This window comes from Ictidomys tridecemlineatus, chromosome 7 (genome assembly GCF_052094955.1).
Source record: "Ictidomys tridecemlineatus isolate mIctTri1 chromosome 7, mIctTri1.hap1, whole genome shotgun sequence".
NCBI lineage: Eukaryota > Metazoa > Chordata > Mammalia > Rodentia > Sciuridae > Ictidomys > Ictidomys tridecemlineatus.
Window position 1 is genome coordinate 60786090 of NC_135483.1, and position 22403 is coordinate 60808492.

General features: G+C 35.7%; 1 protein-coding gene across 3 annotated transcripts in view; it reads right to left on the bottom strand.

The window, feature by feature from the left end:
* Positions 1–22403, bottom strand: part of Tox (thymocyte selection associated high mobility group box) — a 299513-nt gene that overhangs the window by 25869 nt on the left and 251241 nt on the right. For all 3 annotated transcript variants that reach the window (XM_040293974.2, XM_005322978.4, XM_021724922.3), the window contains 2 exons: positions 20115–20396; positions 6077–6307 (listed from right to left, as the gene is read on the bottom strand). In XM_040293974.2, coding sequence (XP_040149908.2) covers positions 6077–6307; positions 20115–20396 — 513 coding nt within the window. The remainder of the gene's footprint in view (positions 1–6076; positions 6308–20114; positions 20397–22403) is intronic.

Genomic DNA, 22403 nt, shown 5'->3' on the forward strand with positions numbered 1-22403 from the left:
AACCCACCCCAAACATTGTTGCACATAATACATAAATCACAACAGACTTGAATGAGAATCATGTTGGAGTTATCTCCCTTCATTTGAAATTCATGTAAACTTTCAAAGGAAATATCTATTCCAGCAGTGTATATGGAGTAGTGGCTCAGTGGTAGACCACTTGTCTGGCATGCATGAGGCACTGGGTTCAATTCTCAGTACCGCACAGAAATAAAATAAAGGTCCATTGACAACTAAAAAAATATTTTTTAAAAGGCACTAAATATGTTTGTACCCATAATGATAAACCATAACCACAATGATGTACCAATACTTATGTATAGGTGATTATCTGAATTTAAGAAATAAAATATGCTCACCATGTCATGTTATACACTTTAATTTTTGAGTTTCAAATTGATGAAGATGAACGTCACTTACATGCTACAATTTTTCAATGAACAATTGTTTTACCTATCCTTTCCTTCCAGCCTTAAAAGAATGGAGAAACTAAATGTATGTGAACGGTCTAGTGCAACAGGATTTTTCTTAACCTTAAGTATTGTTGACATAAAAATCCAAATTTTATCATAAGATAAGGGGGGAAAAAACCCGGCAGCATTTATGTAGTGGGTGTTTGAGCACCAGTGAGGAGTAAATGATTTGATTCTGTGGGCTCAGAGGATTTGTCAGCTGCCTCCTAAGTATAATTCTGGCTCTTCATATTCCTGCTGCTTCTAATTTAGCAGGACAGGCTCATAATTGAAGCAAATTAACTATTTACACTTGCCACTTCTACTAGGGAAGAGGACGCAGCGGCAGGGAAGAATGAGTAGGAAATTACATTCTTCCCACTTGTGTCAGATCTGCCCTTATATAAACACATTAACAGTAATTTCATGAGGCGTCAAACATAGGAATAAATACTGAGAGATAAAATAATGAGGTGCTGCTATTGAGCTGAACTGCTGTGGCTAATATCCTTGGATATGAATTATGCATCCTGAAAGAAGGCATATGTTATAGCACTCAGAAGGTTCCTCCGCAAGTGATATCTGCTCATTAGGCTCTGCATCTCCAGGTAGATCCACTTCCTTCTTTTAGGATAGGACCAGCATTTACAGAAATACCTTCTCTCAGTCCCTGTGGGCTTGGTGTCCCCCAAAGCACCACACTCTGAATAGGCTTTCCACTCCGTTTTTAGCATAACAGCATGTTTATTTAGCTCTTTGGCTGCAGCTTTAAAGCCATTTAATGTAATGTAAACAAGAACATTTTGTTTGTAATTTGCTAAATGTCTCACAGCCCAACTGTGTCTCCAATTAGGAACTTAAGGTTCATTTAGTAATTTACATCTGGTTCTGATTTAAGATGACTTTCCGGGGCTAGAAAGGACTCAGGAACCCTTGATTGCTCTTTGGACCAAACTGTTCTGCTTCCAGGATGAACTGCCTTTTTAATTTTGTCAGGTTTGATTTGTGCTATATTGTCACCGTGGAACCCAAGTCCTAGCCTAGTATGACCAGAATCTGAAAACTCAGAAGCTACAGAGGTATATAAGAAATTTAGCTGGAATATCATTAAAAAAATATGCTAAGGGTGGCTGAAACTCCAAGAAGCCTAAATACAAAGGGCGTGATATTGTTAACTTATTATTTTTCTTTCTCTGTAGGTTCCAGTCAGTGGAAGATAAGTAGCAAAGACCAACATCACAGCATTATTTGTGTTTTATTCCCCTTTCTCCATCTGGTGCCTTTTAAACAACTTGGTATGCTTCTGAAATGGGCTCCTCATTGTCTTAGGAGTCATTAGCATTTAAAACCCCCGGTTGGAATCCCAAACACAATTCTCTTTCCATTCCAGATTCAGCACCATCTTCCAAAGTATTAAAATGGAGAGATCTCTGATATGTAGAGTTTGTTCAGTGGCTTTGGTAGGAATGATTCATGAGGGAGGTTTTGTGTTCCTGGAGGATTTTTATCGCTTCTTTCAGCTTCCCTTTTGATTTCTCTTCTTTTGAAAGATTCTTTGCAGAAACCAAAGTACATATAGTTTCTCACCCGAATTGGATTCTGAAAAATCAAGATCTGCAGCAGCTTATTCCTGCCTATCCTCCACAACGAGAAGGAGAGGGTGCTGGGAACACACAGCCTCTCTATTAGTCATGTTCCCTCTGGCTGTCAAAAAAACATTCAGTTGTAATCCCACTAATAACTGTTTTTCCTTAAATATTGTAATTTCCTGCGTCCCCCCCCCCCAAAAAAAAAAGTCATCAATAATTTTTTTCTCTTTTGCCCGGTTTGTGTTTATATTTGTAGCTATTCGTAATTGAGGGCTATTATGACAACAGGATTTTCAAACAATTGTGGCACGTGAGATCTTAGCCTTCTACCCCAGCCAGCTGCCTACACAATGATGAAAACACCATGTGGGTTTGTTCTGCAACATGCATGTTTGTCCAAAATTATGAGGTTTAATACTAAGCCTCTAATCTTCTCTAAGAATATTCCTTTCAAAATACATAGCAGTGTGCATGCTCCCCAATTTGAATATTAAATGAGAATAAAGCACAATTAATTTAAGTTTGAAACAGATATTATGGTATGTTGGCACCATGAGTCAACATAAAAGGAGAGAACAGGTGGTAATAGAGCATAATAACACTTTGGGATGTTTTGCTGAAATTTCCTGGTTGCCCAAATGTGCCTTTGAGGGAGGCTTGTTTGCTTTGCTGGCAACTCTTGCAAACTGTTGGGGACTGCTGCAGAGAGGTGGCCTGTCTGATGCAACATGCTCTCTTTTGTAAGCAGCGTCAGATTTCATGCAGTTGACCCTCCTTTGCTTGTCCCTGGGATGGGCCTGTATCTTGTGTATGTCATAAACCAAACCTTTTAGCATAATCTGCAGTCTTTCTTCTTTATTAAGCAAGATCATCTTTTATGAGGAAGGAACAGGCTATGTCAAATCCCTATTAAGTCAAAGGAGCATCAGGCTTGGGGATAAACCATCTTAGGGTGACCCAAATTGCTCCCAATACCTTTTTTTGGTAACTCTCAAATAAGTATTCAAATTTTAAAACATTTACTTTTTATATGAAACAAAACATGGAGTTATTGCTTTCAAAGTATGTTCCAAAACAATCTTGGTTGAACTTTTGTTAGCAATTGGATTTTGATTCTGAGATTGCTTTATAATACGTAATGAGTTATATAGGTCACCTATATGCAATTTCATCCTTCATCTATAAAAATGAATTCTCCCCCAACTATTTACATGAAGAGAGATCCCAAAGGTAGACTGATTGTGAGTTACTTACTAATTTAGAAAAAAATATAAGAGAAAAAAGGGAAAACATTTGTCATTATATATATGCCATTAAAAATCATAATTGTGATCCTGTCTACATTAGAAAGGCTTGGCCTCAATTTTGAAAACTAGAATAGGAAAATGAGAATAATTTCTCTTTTTAACATCACAGTTGTTCTTTGGGTCAATCTCATGTTCTTTGGGTCTGTAAACACCTTATATGGTCAGACAGAAAGGATGTGGGATATGATCTTAATGTTCTCCTCTTTCTATCTTAGCTATTTTTATTTATTTATTTTTTTGTGGTACTAGGGATTGAACTCAGGACTTTGCTTTTCTAGGCAAATGCTCTACCATGGAGCCTCCTTCTTGCTATATAAAAAACAAAAAGCCATATTACAATGGACTTGGTGGGAAGAAATCCACTGATTTATGTAAACTGCATTAAGGAACTATCTGCTTTTTATCATATGAACATTATTCTTTTCCACCAGAAACAACAGGTACTTCTTTTTTAATATCGGTAATATAAAGGACCAATCCTAGACCAGGCAAGACCTTCACCAATCTTCCTCTTTGAAAACCACTGATCCTGAATGTGGGAAATAATTAGGAAGACTGGGATCAGAAAGCTAGCAGTAAGATGAATGTTAGTAGAGGCGACTGACATTCCTTAAAAGAAGGCTTCTGACAAAAGTAGAAGCTAATGTAGCACCAAGGAGCCTGGGAACAATATTGCTCATTCAGTCACCAAATCTTGGGTAGGAAAGAGGGGCTGAGCAGGAAATCATGCCTATCTTTTCATGAACAAGAGTTGCTGCATGCAGTCCTTAGGGAGGGAAGTTACTTTCTGGAAGCTTCTTTCAGGAAATTCAATCTCAAAAAGGAAAAAAAAAAAGTTTAAGTGTACTGAAGCTGAGTGCATATCCAAGAATACACAGAGGGGTTACTGGAGCAGAGAGAGGTGTGTCCTTACACATGACTTCATGGGTAAGACAGGGAGGCACTAATGTGGAATGATTCAAGAGGGACAGAGTTGGGATTCCTGGTTCCCATGCACTTAGTTTATCATTCAGCAATGCTCTACTAAAGGAGGACTGAAGTCTCCCTGTACAATTCCTCCTTGATTCAAGTCCAAAAGCCACTGGGAACCATATCTCAGAATTTGGGAATAGAAAAGCAAATTGATCTGAGTTAGAATAGAAACCAGCTCTAAAATCCTGAAACAACTATATTAGGTTTTAATTAGAATCACACAACACAATATCAACTATCCTATTAACAGGGAGATGGATATTTTAATTCAGTACACAGAAAGTTTCAGTGGTGTGTTCTCCATCCTTGAAGATGGCTCTTACAGCACAGTGCTCCATAGGTCAGGAGCCTGTACTCTCCAATGAAGGCATCCCTTCAGACTGGTAGTCTTGGAACAAACAGAAGACAGAAGATAGCTTTGACATAGGAGAGGAGAGCCAAAGGGCCAGGTTGTATGTTTCCTTAGCAACTGATTTAATCATTATGATTATTATTGATTACAAAGAGTTCGTCAGGAAAAGAACTGAAAGTTAAGCGACAAGTTTTAGTCATAGTAATTTCATGTATCAGTCATGTAATCTTACACAAAATTTCAACACAATAGGACTTGTTCTCTGCCATATCTCCTGTGTCTAAAATAATGCCTGGAAAATAAGTGCTCAGCAAATATGTCTTCATAAACCAATGCATTTAATTTACTGGGCTCCATTTCACAGTCTGCAAAATTTGAATACCCATGAGTATTGAAGAGAGCAAATGAGATAATGAATAAAAGGGCTTAATAAAACCCTAAATATTATAGATAGTGATTCTTCTAGATGCATAAATAGGTTTGAAATTTTCTAGTTTTTTTTTTTTACCTACTTTTCAGGACATGGTGAAGAGAGTTAAGTGTCTCTATCAATAACCAAATATGATCATTAATGCAACTCAGTATTTTGCAATGCACAAAGTACATCTGCATAGTCATTCCAATGACTTATCTTAATGATCATGCTTATTTAGTGTTTTCTTTTTGACAATAAGTGTCCACATAGTGATAATGCACATCTAGTTCCTGGTTTTGATGTGGAGTATCAAAATGGCTTATTTGTTAGTGTGGCTATATCTGTTCACTGAACTCTCATTCTGTCTCTATGATCCTGCATCCACTTTAAGTTCTTTTGAGCTACTTGTGCTGTTGCCACCATGTGTCATTTGGTCCTCAGTTACACTATGACAATCCACAAGAGAAGGAAAAGGCTGGCATCTGGTCCCAGTTAACACAACCTAGAAATGTGGTATAAATAAATATGGGGAGGTTGAATGACACCATAGAGGTCTTTAGGAAATGACTATGGGTAAGAACCCTTCAATTTGAGGTTCATTTTTGCAAAGAGCAAAGAGAGTTTTGATGGCAAAAGGATAAACAATAAGTGCTGAAGAGAGGTGTGGACAGTTCTCAAAATACTTTAAGGACTTTTTTAGTCTTTATGATCACATTGGCAACATTGAGGAATGAGGTAATCCTGGCTGGGATATGCAGAAGTCCTTCCAAAAGTAACTACGCTACATAAACTTTGAGACTAAGCAACTAACGTGCTGTTTATAGAGGAATGATAAAATTTATATGAACATCTCTTAAAGTCTGGTTCTGACGGAGCACATTCTCAGCCACAGAAGAATTTACCCAAAGCCCTCAGAAACCATCTCTTGAAGAGTGAATACATTGTCTCAAATCATGTTGATTACCTCTCCATTTTGAATCCCTTCTTACCTGTTTTTGCTCTTCTCCTAAACCATCCCACATCGAAGCCACAATTTTAGAGACTTCTCCAAAGGTAGCATTTGGATTTTGGCCCTTGATGGCAGCCTGAGTATCACGAAAGAATAACGCATAGGCAGACACAGGCTTCTGGGGCTCATTAGGGTCCTTCTTCTTCTTCTTTTTGGGGGTTTTGGGTTTTTTCCCTATATCAGAGGCAGGCCGCTTCTCTCCTCCATTGATCTGAAACAAAAATCAACACAGAATTGTAGAGGAACAGAAAAACTGTGGCCAAAGTTGTTGTCTCAGCTAAAACTTCATATTTGAGGCTGGGGATATAGTTCAGTGGTAGAGTGCTGACCTAGTATGTAAGAACTGGGTTCAATCACTAGCACTGGGGAAACACACACACGTGCACACACATGCACACACACAAACACACATACGCACAAAGATATAATCCTTTTGTATTTCATAGTCTTCATATTCATCCTTCTCCATATTTACATTCATATCTTCATATTCATTCTTCTCTCAGCTCAATTTACATAGTTCTAAAAAACTTTAATGATGAATGTGAAGGCACATCCCTGTAATTCCATCTATTCCAAAAGCTGAGGCAGGAGGATGGCAAATTCAAGGCCAAACTTGGCAACTTAGTGAAACCCTGTCTCAAAATAAAATAAAGGGCTAGGGGTATAGGTCAGTTTTAACTAGCATGTGCTAGGACCTAAGTTTAATCCTTGGTACTGTAAAATAATAATAATAATAATAATAATAATATTTTTTTACAATATTGCTCCACAATTAAGTATTATACCTAACTCTTTTTCTTCTTCTCTTTCACTGTAACAGTGGCAGTAGCAAATTTCTTTTGTAGTGATGTGATTGCATGAGCAATCTAACTTGCTTCTGGAGAGTTCATTCTTATCTTCATAATTATTTTAAAACCATAACGGCAACATGTCAAGTAAGTAAAGTCAAATGGCTTTTTCACTTTACACTTAGGTCTATGGAATGCTGCTGGGAAAACCTAGCAATGCTCATAGTGTAAAGAATAGCATAATTTTGACCCTAGATCCATGCAATTATGGAGAAGTTCTATAATCTTCATTATCCTATGCAATAGACACAAGCCATAGGAAGCCAATGAACGCTTCAAATATGGCTTCAGGAAATATGGAACTAAATTTTAGCCTTATTCAAATTCAAATAGCTAATGGCTACCATATTGAAGAATGTACCTCTAAAAACAAGATTTCAGAGATTTATAGGACAACGTTTTACTCCATTTAAAAATAGATTCCATGTTCTCCCATTGTTTCAAGTATGACTATTTGGATAATTTTAATTGCTATTCTGATAAAATGGTGGTGGTGGGGAACCACTCTTGATGTGTTTAAGACATTTATGTCTGAATATCATCTTTTTTTACTTGACTAGATGTGATCCCATTTCAACCAATTCTATGAAATCAGGAATTCAGGCTATGATTTCTTTCCATTGATAAAATTATATGAGTCAATAGAGTACATACTAGTCCTGTAAATGAAGAATCCTTTTCCACATGCCACTTCCACCAATGTAAGTCCCATGTGCACTATTTCCTGACTGAGTGGCCATTGTCATGGTGGATAACTCCACTGTTGTGGTAGTTTTGTCCACTGTCGTGGTAGTTTTCACTTTTCTCCTCTTTGCAGACATAATGTAATATATATATTTGATCCACATAACTTGGTGGGTGGGGCATTTGTATAAAATAATTGCCACCATTGCACAGGAATGATCTACTGAGAAACCTGTGGATACATCAGCAGATCTAGCTTCACGCTCTCCTTTTACTTATTATTTGTAGCTGTGTTCTTTTCATTAAGTTAGTTGTTCTGGGCCCTTGTTTCTTCTTCTGTAAAACAGTAGCAGTACCATTTTATGATCACTGAGGTAGCATCTAGTTATATATTTTAAAAAATATTAAACACATTCAAATATTAATTATGATACCTTAGAAGATTTAAAAATAATTCACTGAATGGAAAGAGATGACCCTCATGTTGCATACCTTATGTTCAGTTTGAAAGATATGCCCAAGTTCAAACAGAGATAGGAAGGAAGCTAAATGAGTTCTCTGTCTTTATTGAGAAATATATTTAAAAGATTAATATTCTGAAATTATCCACTGAAGCAGATCAAAGAGCCCCTTGGGGACAGGATGCTCTGAACCGAGTTGACAAGCTAATGTAGATTAACTCTAGATGATAGATTCCCCAGGATGGATCTGAGAGGTGGTCCTGTGAAATTGTTGGCACTCATGTAAGCCTATCAGAGGACTAGAATGATAGGGCTGAGCTGATATAGGACAAATGGGTGTGCTGGCTCTAAATTAAACACATAGACCTATGTGACACAGAATGGAGATTCTCAAGTATATCTGCACACTGGAATCACCTGGAAAGCTTTTGATAAATACCCAATGCCCAGGTCTTAACTTTATATGGGTAATCAGATGTCTGAGGGTTGGAGACTAGTCTCACACACTCTCAACTGTTCTTCTTTACTCTTCTAATTGACATTTAACTACCTTGAGAGAAAAAAACAAACCGATAAACAAGAAAACTTTCCCTGTGCCCCAAGGTTACATATAGTCATATCTTTCTCCTCAAGTAAACTCCCCCAAGTGGTAGTCTGTGTTGGCTGTATGCAGCCTCTGCTGATTGCTTGAGTGTGCTTCCCGCCACATTGCTAAATCCAAAAGACTTTTTAGCACCAACCTTACCTGATTCTCACCGGGAAGACCCTGTCTTCCAAGAGTTCCATAATACCACCCTCCATGGGTTTCACTCCTGTTTTGCTGGCCTTGTTTGGTTAAGAATCATGTTTTTTTGGGCTCATTTTTCTCCAAGTGGCCACTATATAGTAGCATTGCTGATTGCTTTTTTTTTTTCCTGTAAATCCCCTTCTTCTATGAGTTTGTACTGAAGTAATCTCATAAGTATGATGGGTTTACACTGCCATTTGTGACTGGATAATTGTTAAGTTCATGTTTTCTCTGAGTTTTACATGCATAGAAACAGTGATTGTTGGGCATGTGTATTTGCAAATCTCAAAGATATCTCAAATTCAAGTTGAGCTCTTATTCACTCAGTTAGTTCTATATAGTTCCATTCATAGTATGTATCAAACGTATACAATAATCTGTGTGTGGCTGTTAGATAATCTTCTGCCCCTGCACTATGAAGTCAAGATCCAGGTCTAGTTTTGCTCACTGACCTTATAATCATTCCTAAAATGCAGAAACTGTTTAACATGTACCATAATAATAGCAAATATAAAATCACAAAATCATAGCATAATTGGAAGAATGAATGAATGAAAGCACAAATGGTTTCTGTTACAGGAGATTAAACTTCTCAAATTTATTTGAGCACTTGAGGGCAATAAGCAATATGCAGTGAAAGAGAAAACATGCATAGATTTAAAAAGTATTTGACATAATTATAGTAATTTCCTTGGTTATAGGATGGGTCTTTGTAATTTTTCTCTAATTTTTAAATAATTTTCCAATTTTTTAAACCTGGCAGTTTTACATTCATAATCACTTACTGAAAAGAAAAATAAGTGAGCAAGGTCCACAGTGAAGAATATTAAACATGGAATGGTTGAAGGGTACAAACTTTCAGTTAGTTACAAGATGATTAACTTCTGAGGATTTAACAGCATCATGACTATAGTTAACAATACTGTATTGTATACTTGACAAGTAAACTGGTGGACCTTAAGCATTGTTAATAAAAAGAAAAAATAGGGCTGGGGATATGGCTCAGTTGGTAGAATGCTTGCCTCATATGCACAAGGCCTGGGTTCAATTCCTAGCAACACACACACACACACACACACACACACACACACACACACACACACAAACAAAAAACCAACCAACCAAACAAACAAAAAACAACTAATAGAAAACAACAAAAAAGGTGACCATGTGAAGGGGTAGATGAGGTAATTAACTTAATTATAGTGATCATTTCACAATGTACATGTGTATCAAATCATCATGTTGTATTCTTTAATTGTACACAATTTTATTTGTCAATTATACCTCAGTAAGCCCAGATAAAAAAGAGTGATCGTGAAATTAGAGGGCATATTTCATCAAAGATCAGGGATATTTAGGAAAAGGGAATAAAAGTGCAGAGATAAGTGAATTCTTATCCATGTTGAAAATTACCTAGACTCATCTTAAACTTTAATTAAAAAATTAATGATCAGACATATTGAAATCTCCATGACTGCAGTTTATATCAAACTTTTTGCAAAATAATCAAATATGAATCACAGAGATAAATCTCCTATCATGCACTGTAAATGTTATCATTAAAGGATTTCCCCAAATTATTTTTCCCTCCTCTGTTATCTAAAATTGTGTTTGGACCACAGGTATTAATGGTCATTTTCTTATTAAACTGGTATTCAAACAGTTATCCTCTTGTGTTTGACACAGGGCTCTACTTTTTAGGCAAAACCGGATGAAGCAGGAGAACTTGTTACTGCCAGTAAGAAATGCAAATATTAAGTGTATCAAAATCACAAATTATCATTTTGAGGCAATGTATAGCAACCCTGTAGAAAACTCTAAATTTAACTTCATGCAATCAACCTATTTGGTCAGCTATCTGGAAGGTTTTCCTAGAATTTCCTGGCTTGTCTTGTAGGGTTAGCAGGGTACAGTTTTTCTCAGTCTCAGAGCTTTGTTTAATAGAAGTCATGACTTCTGCCTCCACATTTTGAAGGCTCAGAAAACATCATTTATGTATTATGGGATGTAACTCTGAAGTTTCAATTGTCTATCTGATTGGGTATTTGAGAGGCACTAAGCTGCAGAGCAGGCTGTCACTTCCATTAAAGCCAGGCTACCCAACAGTTTCATAACAGCACATCATCTTTGTCTTTGCCATGGGTAAAAGCATATGGATCTGCTTTCAGTTGACAACATACTATGCTTTGCCATTAAACATATATATATATATGTATACGCATAGTAACCTTGGTCTAAATTATAAATTATGAAACAGAATTGGCATCTGGAAAGATCAATCTAAAGGACAGACCTAATATATTCCAGATTCATTATTCCAGACTCATTGTTTTTCCTTCAATAATTAAACTAGATTATCAAAGCTATATTTTTGGATCATAATATTCTGACCACTCATAGAATTGAACTTAATAGAACCCACCTATGATTTATTTAAGATAATGCCCAATTTCCACAGAAGACTTAGATAAGCTAGGAAAAAAGCTATGTATGAAAGATCTCTCTTTTCATAAAAATAAAATGTGCTTTGGAGAGAATTATTCATTATATTGCTCGATGTTCTTCTATCAAGGCTTACTGGGCATGCACAATAGATTTGCTTTTTAGGATATAATAAATGGAATGGAAATTCACTCTGTGGTTTGATGTCTTTGATATCTGAATACAAGGATAGTGCTTGCTAATTCTTTTTGCCCCTTGATCTGTTTTTTTTTTTTTTTTAATTTTTACACTTTTCTTGCATCGGAAAGGGGCAGAAATGATCTGCCACTTTAGATTCTATGTAACAAGCTGGGAGTTTATAAAACCTACTTTCTGGAGGTAGTTTTGTTAATTATGTGAAAAGAATATGGTCATTGCTCATATGCAAAGCTTTCTTGAAAAAAGAAATGTTGCTATAATTTGGATGCACTCATATGCCAGTAATGGATTGCATTTTGAAAAATACCTGGCTCTTTTGACCAAAGATTATTTGGGATGAACACAATAATGATAAATATGATTGTGGTAGAAAAACTTGCTAAATGGATTTATAATATATCCCTGGACCTGAAGTTTGATCAGGCAAAAAGAATTAGCAAGCACTATCCTTGTATTCAGATATCTGGATCCTAAATTCTTGCACTGATGGATACAAGCTCACAATTTTATATCTCAAGTTTCTAAGAAGTTCTGATTTCCATAGTTCAGAATAGCAATGTCTCAGAGAACTTTCTGGAATTACAGAATTGTTCTCTACACTGTCCAAAAGGGTAACCACTAGCCATATGTGGGTATAGATCACTTATAATGTGGTTAGCGCAATTGAGGAATCAAAATTTTAGAACTGAATTGTAACGAATTAAACTTAAATGCAAGCATTTATAGACAACTAGTGACTTGTGTATTGCATAGTACAACACTGTATACAAGGCAGTTCTAGAGTACAATATTTTTAAAGTTACTGGGCTTTTATGACCGGAGAGTCAATTTCAACATCATGATCTTTAGAATATAGGAGAAACCTTATAATAAAAATAAAATCTCCTCATGAGGTTAAGCACAAAGTAAGTCTTAATCATTGCTGCATCCTTCATAGAAATAGTACAATGCTGTAATATAGTGGATCATCATATATTTTTGCTCTTGTAATTTTTAGCACTGAGCAAATGCTTAGAATTACAAGGCAAAGAAAATGTGAAATGCATACAAAAACTGTATGAAAGTCATAGCAACAACTGGGCTGGGGATGTGGCTCAAGCGGTGGTGCGCTCGCCTGGCATGCGTGCGGCCCAGGTTAGATCCTCAGCACCACATACAAAGATGTTGTGTCCACCGAAAACTAAAAAATAAATGTTAAAATTCTCTCTCTCTCTCTCTCTCTCTCTCTCTCTCTCTCTCTCTCTCTCTCTCTCTCTCTCTTAAACAACAACAAAAAGAAAGTCATAGCTACTAAAACATGGCTGATCTAAAGCCCAAAATGTTGTTCTGATCACCCACAGACTTATTTCCCATTCAGTTAAAGCACTAATGAATAAATAAATGCTTACACAAATACAAAACTAATACTTATAAATGAAATCATGCATAAACTTTTCCCAGATGCATATGCTTCATGTAACTCGCTCAAAGACCTTGATATGTCTCTCAAATACCTAGAAGTATCCTTAGGCTTCTGGTAATTCACCTCCTGTCATGTCTTATTGCTGAATTAAAGGGATACATTTAACTTATATACCACAAGGAAATGATAATATTTTTAAAAAGTATATACTAACAGTATTGCTTAAATAATACTTCTTAAGAATTCAGAGCACATGATCTTAATATTATCAAGGAAAGGGGGCTGTGTAGCTCAGTGGTTGAGCACTTGCCTAGCATGCACAAAGCCCTGGGTTTGATCCCCAGTACCCCAAAAATATTATTAAGGAAAGAGAATCACTGATTCTAAAACGTCCCTGGAGAAGTTAGAAACGTCTATAAGCATATTTAAAATAAACTGCCATGGTCCCAAAGCCTTTAATGGAGCTGGGAGAGCTGTTTAATGCACACTATCTTGCAGTAATCGCTGTAGTTTAAAATAGATTTTAATCAAGCACCATCTGCATAATAGGCTGAACAAACAACATAGAACTCCACTTATAACTCTTATCATATAAAGTAAATATTATAAAATCTTCTCCATAGAAACAGGGCACATCACAGCACTTTTTGGTGATGGTACTGTTTCTCTAAGTGAAAATTTTGCTGCTTAAATTCATTCTTTTCTTTCTGAACTGTGCTATCTAAAATCCCCTTATGAGAATGAATTCAAATAAGCACGGAAAGAAGTCATCTAGTTACTGTGAAATCAGCAAGGCTGTAGCACTTCTTTCATTTTACAATTGGGTTTATTAGTACCATTAATAATAACAGAACATTCAATGACTCAAAACATCAAACACACACGAAGGGCTTTACTTTTGAAATGAGTCACAACTGTGGCGCGTTGTGTTTGTATCAGAGTTTGTAACACAAATTCATTTTTAAGGATCCTTGGTTCTGCCATACACAGCTTAGTATTATTTTTGGACAAGTTTAGCAAAGGCACTCAGTTGGCCTCATGTGGAATAGAAAGTTTGGGCTACTGTCCAGAGAAATCATTTTAAAATGAGAAAAAAAAGGTTAGTTGTAATTATATACACCTACTAGTTATATTTGTCAATTTTATTGGAGCCACTTGATCTTTTTAAAATTTGTCTGAGTAGGGTGATATGTTTATTTTTTTCCTATTTTGGATTGAGGGTTTCTCCTGCTTTATAAAGAATGCAAGCTGTTGAGGTAGGGTCCTACTGAATTAAATGCCAGGTGGCTAAGTCTCACTTTCTTTTTATTCCATGAATTAATCAAATATGCTCAGTCATCTAAGACATGCCTAAGAATACATGCTCCCTGAAAATACTCTATCCTAGCATAATTTCAATTATTTAAATAGATCTTAGTAAAAATAATTTGGAATCAGATATTGGCTGTTTGAATTTTATCATTTTTTCCTGAATGAATTTGTTAGGCTCAGGTCTAACAAATGGGATACTTTTTCTTTTGTAGGGTAAATGACAGCCACGGGTGGGGGTAAAATATGTAACCCCAGCGACAGAGGAGGATGAGGCAGAGGGATTGCAAGTATGAGGCTAACCTCAGCAATTTAATGTGACTTTGTCTCAAAATAAAATTTAAAAAGGGGTATGTGCTAGGGATGCATCTCAGAGGTAGAGCACCCTGTGTTCAATTCCTAGTACAGACAAACAATCAAAAAATAGGAACATCTGTTTGCTGGAGTCTAAGGAATTCTTTAAAAATATCATATATATTACATCATTTGAGGTATTGAACAATTGTATAATAAATATAGTTTGATGTAGAAAATACTAGGCTTTCAAGTACCAATTTTAAGTATTTTGTGCCATCACTAAATAAAGTGACAGGACATTTGGTTTTAAAACAGCTTCATTTCCTTGATGATTATAGAAAACTATCATTTTTACTTTACTACAGGAGTCTTCTTGACAGTGGAACAGTAGTAAATACCTGCTATTTACCAATAAAGGCTTATTTAATTTCTGCTGCAGTGACTTGTCTTATTTGCTTTGAGAATAAAAACTTTTTGTTTCTGTCTAGTTTGTCAGAGCACATACACTGATAAATTAAGAAATTATTAAGACCCTTGAAGGCAAAAAAATTGGTGAAAGAAGAAACCCAGAGAAGTAAGTAGAATACTGACATCAGCTCTCATCCTGAAGATTTTTACGGAACCAGCTGCAATGGATTAAAGGGTACAGCAGATAGAAGACAAAGTCCATGGGTCACCAAGGCAGTATGTTTATAAGAGGGTTCTATTAAAGCCAGGATGTAAAAGAGACTCTCAATGCAAGGATAGAGTAATGTAATTTTCCATGTAAGGGTCATCTTAGGACCTATAAGGATGATTGTCCTAGAATCCTGATACTAAGAGGTGAAAAAATCTCTTGCTAAAATTGAAAAACAAAAGCATTACCATGTGGGTCATCTGAAAATCTAAAGTGTGGTTCTAGATTATAATGGTCCAAGATATCAGGCAAAAACAACTACAAATCATCTTTGAAGATAATGAAAGAATTCATTTTTGAGAGTCTGTTGGGAATGTTTACCTTAAAAAGTACTTTTGCTGGGTATACAATTTCTAGATTCAATTATTATTCTCCATCAGCATTTTAAAGATGCTGGCTTCAAGCCAGATCTAAAAGAATTCTTTTAAAGTTTAAATAAATATCAGCTTTCATTCCACAGGCAAATTATTATTATTATTTTTTTTTAAGAGAGAGAGAGTTTTTTAATATTTATTTTTTAGTTTTTCGGTGCACACAACATCTTTATTTTATTTTTATGTGGTGCTGAGGATCGAACCCAGCATTCCCCGCATGCCAGGCGAGCGAGTTACTGCTTAAGCCACATCCCCAGCCCTATTATTATTATTATTACTATTGTTATTATTATTGATTATAAATAAAGAATAAAAAGAGAAATGAAACAAAATAGGCTATTAAAATACAATCAGTCCACAAAAGATTTCATGTACTGGAATTAGCAAAGAAAGGGTATACCACAAATGTATTTAACTTGTTTGTATGAATAAAAGAGTTAAAATCTGAGTAAAGAACAAGCAACTATAAAAACATCCAGATTTGAGAATATATTTGAGATATATATTTGAAATTTGAATATTAATAGATAATTTTGAATTTCATTTTGATTAGATACAGCTGAAAAAAGACATGAAAGTATGAACTGATAAAGAAATATAAATGAATTAGAATATAACACAGCAGACAAGAAAGCAGCAAATGTAGAAGAAAATAATTGTGAAGGATAAGGTGAGAAATTCTAACATTGATCCTTTCAGTGATGTCAGGTGAAAAAATATGTATTTAAGTCTGGAGGATAAAAGAGCATATAAAATAACTTAAATGTTTTATGGAGTTTATTAAATTAGAGGATACAACCAAATTACCTTGAAAATGAACAAGTTTTTCCAATATAAATAGGAAAGAAGATGTTTGGAGTAAATCTAAGGAAGTGGGTAAAGATACTGATCAATTTTAGACTTTTCCATGATTGTATGTTAGGGAAAGCTACTGAAAGAGAAAAGGAAGTAAAAAAATTTCAATCCTATAAGAAAAAAATAATGGATTGACGAAAATAAGAACAAAGAAAAAGAAATTGAACAGTTTGGGAGAAAATCAAAAGTATCACACTTAGACGGAAAGATAAACCCCAATATTTTAGTACTTATATTAATATAAATGCTGCAAATGCTTTATGTGAAAGCAAAAGATCATCTCATTATAAGCTACTTACATGAGACACATATAAGACATAAGGATAATTTCAACAGAAAAACTGAAAGTAAAAGGATAAAATAATATATATATATATACTGTGACTCTTAGCCCATAAATTCCTTAAAGGAAAACTGCCAAAAATATTCTTGTAATGCCAGATACTTTTAAGTGTCTTAAAGTGTCTGTTAAATTACAAGTACTGGATTACAGGCTTAGAACCACAAGCTGCCTAAGTTTATATTGCTTTGATGCTTTCCTGTATGTCTCATTTATGACTTAAAGCTGCCAACACAGCTTCAGAGTAATCAAAACCATGGGTAGTGTTTATAAGGTGATAATTAATTCTACTGGTGTATTTACAATATTTCTCCCTGTCAAAACAGACTTATTTCGTTTAATTGTTCAATTAGATAAACTGGAATCAATATGTAATTGCTTAAAGAGAGCACAAAGTGTTAAGAGGGAAGCTTTAAAAGCTGCTTTTTTTTTTTTCTGGTGTGGAACTCAATATTCCTTTTTGGTTTGCTTGTTTGAAATGATTTAAATGATCTTTTTGACTTAATGCTGTTTTAAATCTAACTGGAGCTGTTGCAATACAACATTCCACATAAATTCTACTTATATACAAAGGAAAATTCACTTTAATCCTTAACTGTGATAAAAAAAAAGGCTTGAGCATTTTCATCAAAGAATTTTTCTAGCAATTTAATAAATATAAATTGAATAAATGGGTAGAAGGATTTTGAATGGAAGGGAAAGTGAAGAAGATTGCATACAGCTGGAAAGGGGTGGTGACTTTTCTTGAGATAGAAAATATACTTAAACTAGACAGGACCTTACGCATGTCTGTGTAGACAAAAATCTGTTTCTAACAGGTACAATCTCTAGAATCCATCCTTAAACCTGAACAAATCCATCTCTAGTTCTGCACCTATAGCATATGAATTATAATGTACAATCACCAATAAAGAAATATGCATTATTTTGAGATGTGGATATTTAGCAATTGAGTAGGAACTCTACTGGAAAAATTTCACACCAGCTTGGAAACTTATAAAGTATAAATTCATGCCTTAACAAAAGTATGAAATGTGGATATAAGGGGTTAATAGCAAATGGCAGAATCTGAGAACATAAATTCTATGAATCTCAGGTTTCTACTCATTCATCGACTCCTATAAATTGAAGGGTGTGGAAAAGGCTCTTGTAATTAAGAACAATTCGGAATAAACTTTACCTTCAGAAGAGCTACTGATTTTACATTTAATTTCCTGAAATATCAGCAAGGAATACTGATAAAGATACAATCTAGATGCACAAATTGATCCTTACTATGAGCAGAACATTATTTTTTTTCCTTATAATACACAATATGCCACCTTTGTTTAAGAAATTGACTTGAATCATTGATGCATAACCCAATATTTACAACACTGGCCACAAATTCTTGATATTATTTACTTTTAGGTTCAAGAATTCACATTAGAATAATCCATATTTTCTGAAGAAAATGATTTTGCCCTCTAAAGGGTCAGCTAAAGTCTAGGCTTCCACTGACCCATACATTATTATTAATAGCAACTGGCCTTCTGTCTTTTCACCGTAGTCATGAGTGACTGTCCCACTGACAAAAGGGAGAGTCCCAGAGTGTGGGGGCAATTGACATTGGCAACACATGGTTGTGCAGCTGTTCTGGTATTCATCCTGGGGTGTGTTTGAATCAGGTATGGGAAGATGGCAAAACAGAACTGATAGTCATGAAGAAAGAAGTTTAGACTCATAGATCACTCTGAATGAGGAGACATGGCCTGCTACACAGGGCCACGCGGGGAAGCACTCTGGCCAATCAGGAGGTAGAAAGGAGACAAGGGCAGAGCATGGTCCAGAAAATCTGTTGGCAATTTTGTGGGAAGGAATAGGGAAGCAGGACAGGAGTGCTGAGTAAGTTTAGGATTGACAGCTTGAATAGTTTGGGCAGGTTCTGAGCTGGAGGGATGGTCCCCAGTTGTCAGATGCCTGGCCCTGGGGTGACAGAGAGCAGGGGTAATACAGACTTGTGAGAGTGTGTTAAAGATGGTAAGAAAGTGGGCTCTGGGTAGGTTGCTCTGTATAACAAAAGGGGGCTTCCAGGGGTGTCATCTGCTACCTCCAGGAATTAGCTAGCCATGCTAGGGGTAGTCTCCCCAGGATTAAGTCCTAAATGCCAGAGTACCAAGAAAACAGAAAACAAGAAAATACAGTCATTATTGCAGTCTTGTCATCAGGCTAAAGAAATCTATGAATTGTGATTCACCTGGACCTTTAAAAGATTAGTGTAGCTATTAGAAATTAACCATATATCTCAGAGTCCCATAAGGTTACCTTTGGCATCAGGTTGACAGTTTCATTTACCAAAAATAAAATTCTTACAAAGGTGAAAAGAGAATAGAGAGGCTGACACTAATGACTATTAGTAAGATTTTTAAGGAAACAAAGAGGAGGAACACACAATGCTTATTTAATAATGTTTTTTTTTTCACAGTAACTAGGCACAAAAGTCCTTCTCATGGGGGTGAATTTGGGATGCTTGTCTGATGATTAAGGCAATAAAAATATTATTTTGGTGTTTTCAAGTGAAAGTGCATTTGGTTTTCATGCAGTCATTCAAAAAAGTTGCCTATAGTATTTTAGAGAACTAATTACCTTCTGCACCTAAGGTCTTAACCCATTTTCCTATCTAGATAACTTGAAAAGAATGATACCACTGATGTTGGACATACAGAGGTGACCATATTGGAATGCGGATTACAAAAGATATACCACAAAATGTTCAGGCATCTCTTTTTTAAAAGAACCCATCTCTTACACCTGGCCCTTTCTTTCCTTGTCCTCAATATGAAATGGTTGGGTCAGGTGATCTTAAGGGTTTCAACTAACCATATTATAATACACACACACTCACACACACACACACACACACACACATTCACACACACACAAACACACACTCACAGTCACATAGCCTTTTTACCCCTGCAGGGCTGTTGCCTTCTTAAGATAAAATAGTTATGTTGAAATAGATGTTACCGAACAAGTATAAATTAGGCTTGAATTTGGAAGTTGAGTCCTGTAAGACTTATTCTGCCTTATTATGCAGACTAGTGCTTTTCATGGGTGGGAGCGACTTTTATGCTTAATACATCTGTATTGAAAGGGTAATTGGGAACCTACAAGTGTAACTGGCCAGGCACATGGTTTAAGCCATTTGGTTTGAAACCTCATGCTTCATTAACCAAGTGTATGTCTCCACCAAAATTTCTCATTTAAAGGATAGAGACTTGTGCCACCCAGAGGTCAAAGAAGATGACAAAATGGGTACTAAAAGTAACCATGGACCTTAAAAATAACCTGTTCATACCTTAGAGGTCTCATCGCCTTCATCTTCATGCACTGAACTGGATGGTGAAGGAGTGGCAGATTTGCTCCCTGGTGGAGAGGGTGAGTTGTGGGGAACATTGCTTCCTCCCATGTTCAAACCAAGCTGAGCACTCAGTTGGGATTGGTTGATGGTAGTCAACTGACCATGCTGCATCATTCCTGCCTGCTGCCTGATGTCTGCCGGCTGACCCCTTGGTCTCATGGCTGCCATCTGAGGATGGGAGCTATACTGAGTTCCTTCTGGGTTCCGAATATCTTGCATCTAAAATAAATAAATAAATAAATAAATAAATAAATAAATAAATAAATAAATAAATAAAATTTCAGAATTATGTTTATGGCCCCTTTTCCCCAAAATAAATTCTGTAGATTCCAGGATGTCTTGTTGATCTATACACACATTAATTTTCTTTGTGGCACAATAATCTTGACAATATGTGACCTTAAAGAACATGAGGTTGGGGAAAGTGCTTGCCTAGTGTGCACAAAGCTCCACACCACAGAAAACAAATAAGCCAGATAATAATCTGGTAATTCAGTCAACATTACTTTTATTAGACCTTACAATCTTTTTGCATTAATGCCATGTAAACACATATCATTAATATGTATATATGATTACAATTTAAGTTTCAGAATGTCGGTGCTTATGAGAATGTCTGTCCAAATTATACAATTGTTACTGATTATGGCATCACAGCAATTCACTCAATGCTATTTGAAAAATTCTGATCAATGGAGAAAGATTTTGAGAGTTAATAAGCAGACCATTGTTCTCAGTTTAATTCTTTATAGAATAACACTGACCAAAATGGTCTCCTAACTACCAGACTTAGAATGCTTACTGACTGGTATTAAGCAATTGATTAATTGACTATTGAAATGATTTGACTGCACAGTCAGATTTGAAAGAAAAGCTCTGAAATTGCAAGGTCACTGTATTAATCCATTATGCTATCTGGGTCACTGCTTTTTTAGCCTTAATGAGACTCACTCTTGTAATTCAAGCAATGAATTTTGTCTCGGCAAGGATTAGAATTAAAAGCATTGGGGGATGAAGCGCTTAGCGTTATCTAGAGGTCAAATGCGTCGTGTAAGAGGAGTATGGTGGATTTCACTTAATGTTTCTCCAGCACTTTAAAACTTAAAATAATAGGGACTATTTCATGGTGCTTATAGACACAGCTCAGTTTTTTTTTTTTTTTTCATTCTGAGGGGACTTAGGGAACTCAGGTAGGTAGAGTGTTCTCAAGAGAGAGAAAAAAAGAAAACTGTGGGAAAGGAGCGGGGGTGAAGGAGTGAATGACTATATGGTTAAAATTACATGTTGGAACTGAAAAAATAAATTAGTGATTTATCTTACTGTTTCATTAAAAAGAATCCCACATAGTGTCAGATGCTTAAAAATTACCTGTGTGCAAATGTTACTGTGACATGGAAATACTGTGAAGGTCAAATAAGTAACCTGGTCACACTTTTTTTTTTCCCCCTCACAGTTATAATATCATTTTCAACCAATGTTCTCAAGTCATTTCACCAATCTAGTAAGATCCATCTGAAAGTGGAACTGTGGCTGTTCTGAACTGGCAAAAGCCCTGTATTCATTCTCAGTGACAGGTTTCCCACCTCCACTAGGAGATATTTTATTAGTCAGTTTCACCCACCCTTGAACCTTTCCCAGGTCTTATTTATTTATTTATTTATTTTCCTGCTGCATTTTCAGGCTCAATTCTAGGTGCTGTAGACTTCTGGCTCTTCTTGGTGAAGCTTAGGCTAGCTTCATGGAATTGTAACTGCTGTCTTCCTAGTCCAAACCAAAAATTTTTTCAATAATCCAAACCAAATTCATATGATCCTTCAAAAGTAGCCATAATTTTCCTTTTTATGAAATAATTCCCCCATTAAGCAGTAATTATGATTCAATGATACATGTTAGAGCTACAGCACTCTTAAGAAGACTCAGTCTATGGGAGAAGAAACTGAGGGATGAGGTGGGGAAATGTCGAGTATTTATTGCAATAAATATGTGTGTAGACATGAGTAAAATCCAGAGAGGTTAAATGACTTGCCCCCAACCAGAGTTTGAGTTAAATCTGTATGTTCCAATTTGATTTGATAATTCCCACTGTATTAAGTAGCTGACTCAACATTTTAGGTATTCCAGCGTGAGGGTTATAGTCAATTAAAGATAATTAAAAACTCATTTTCAAATGTCGTCCACCCAAATCGGATTGTTTTATCTAGTCCATTCATATTGACTCCACTGACA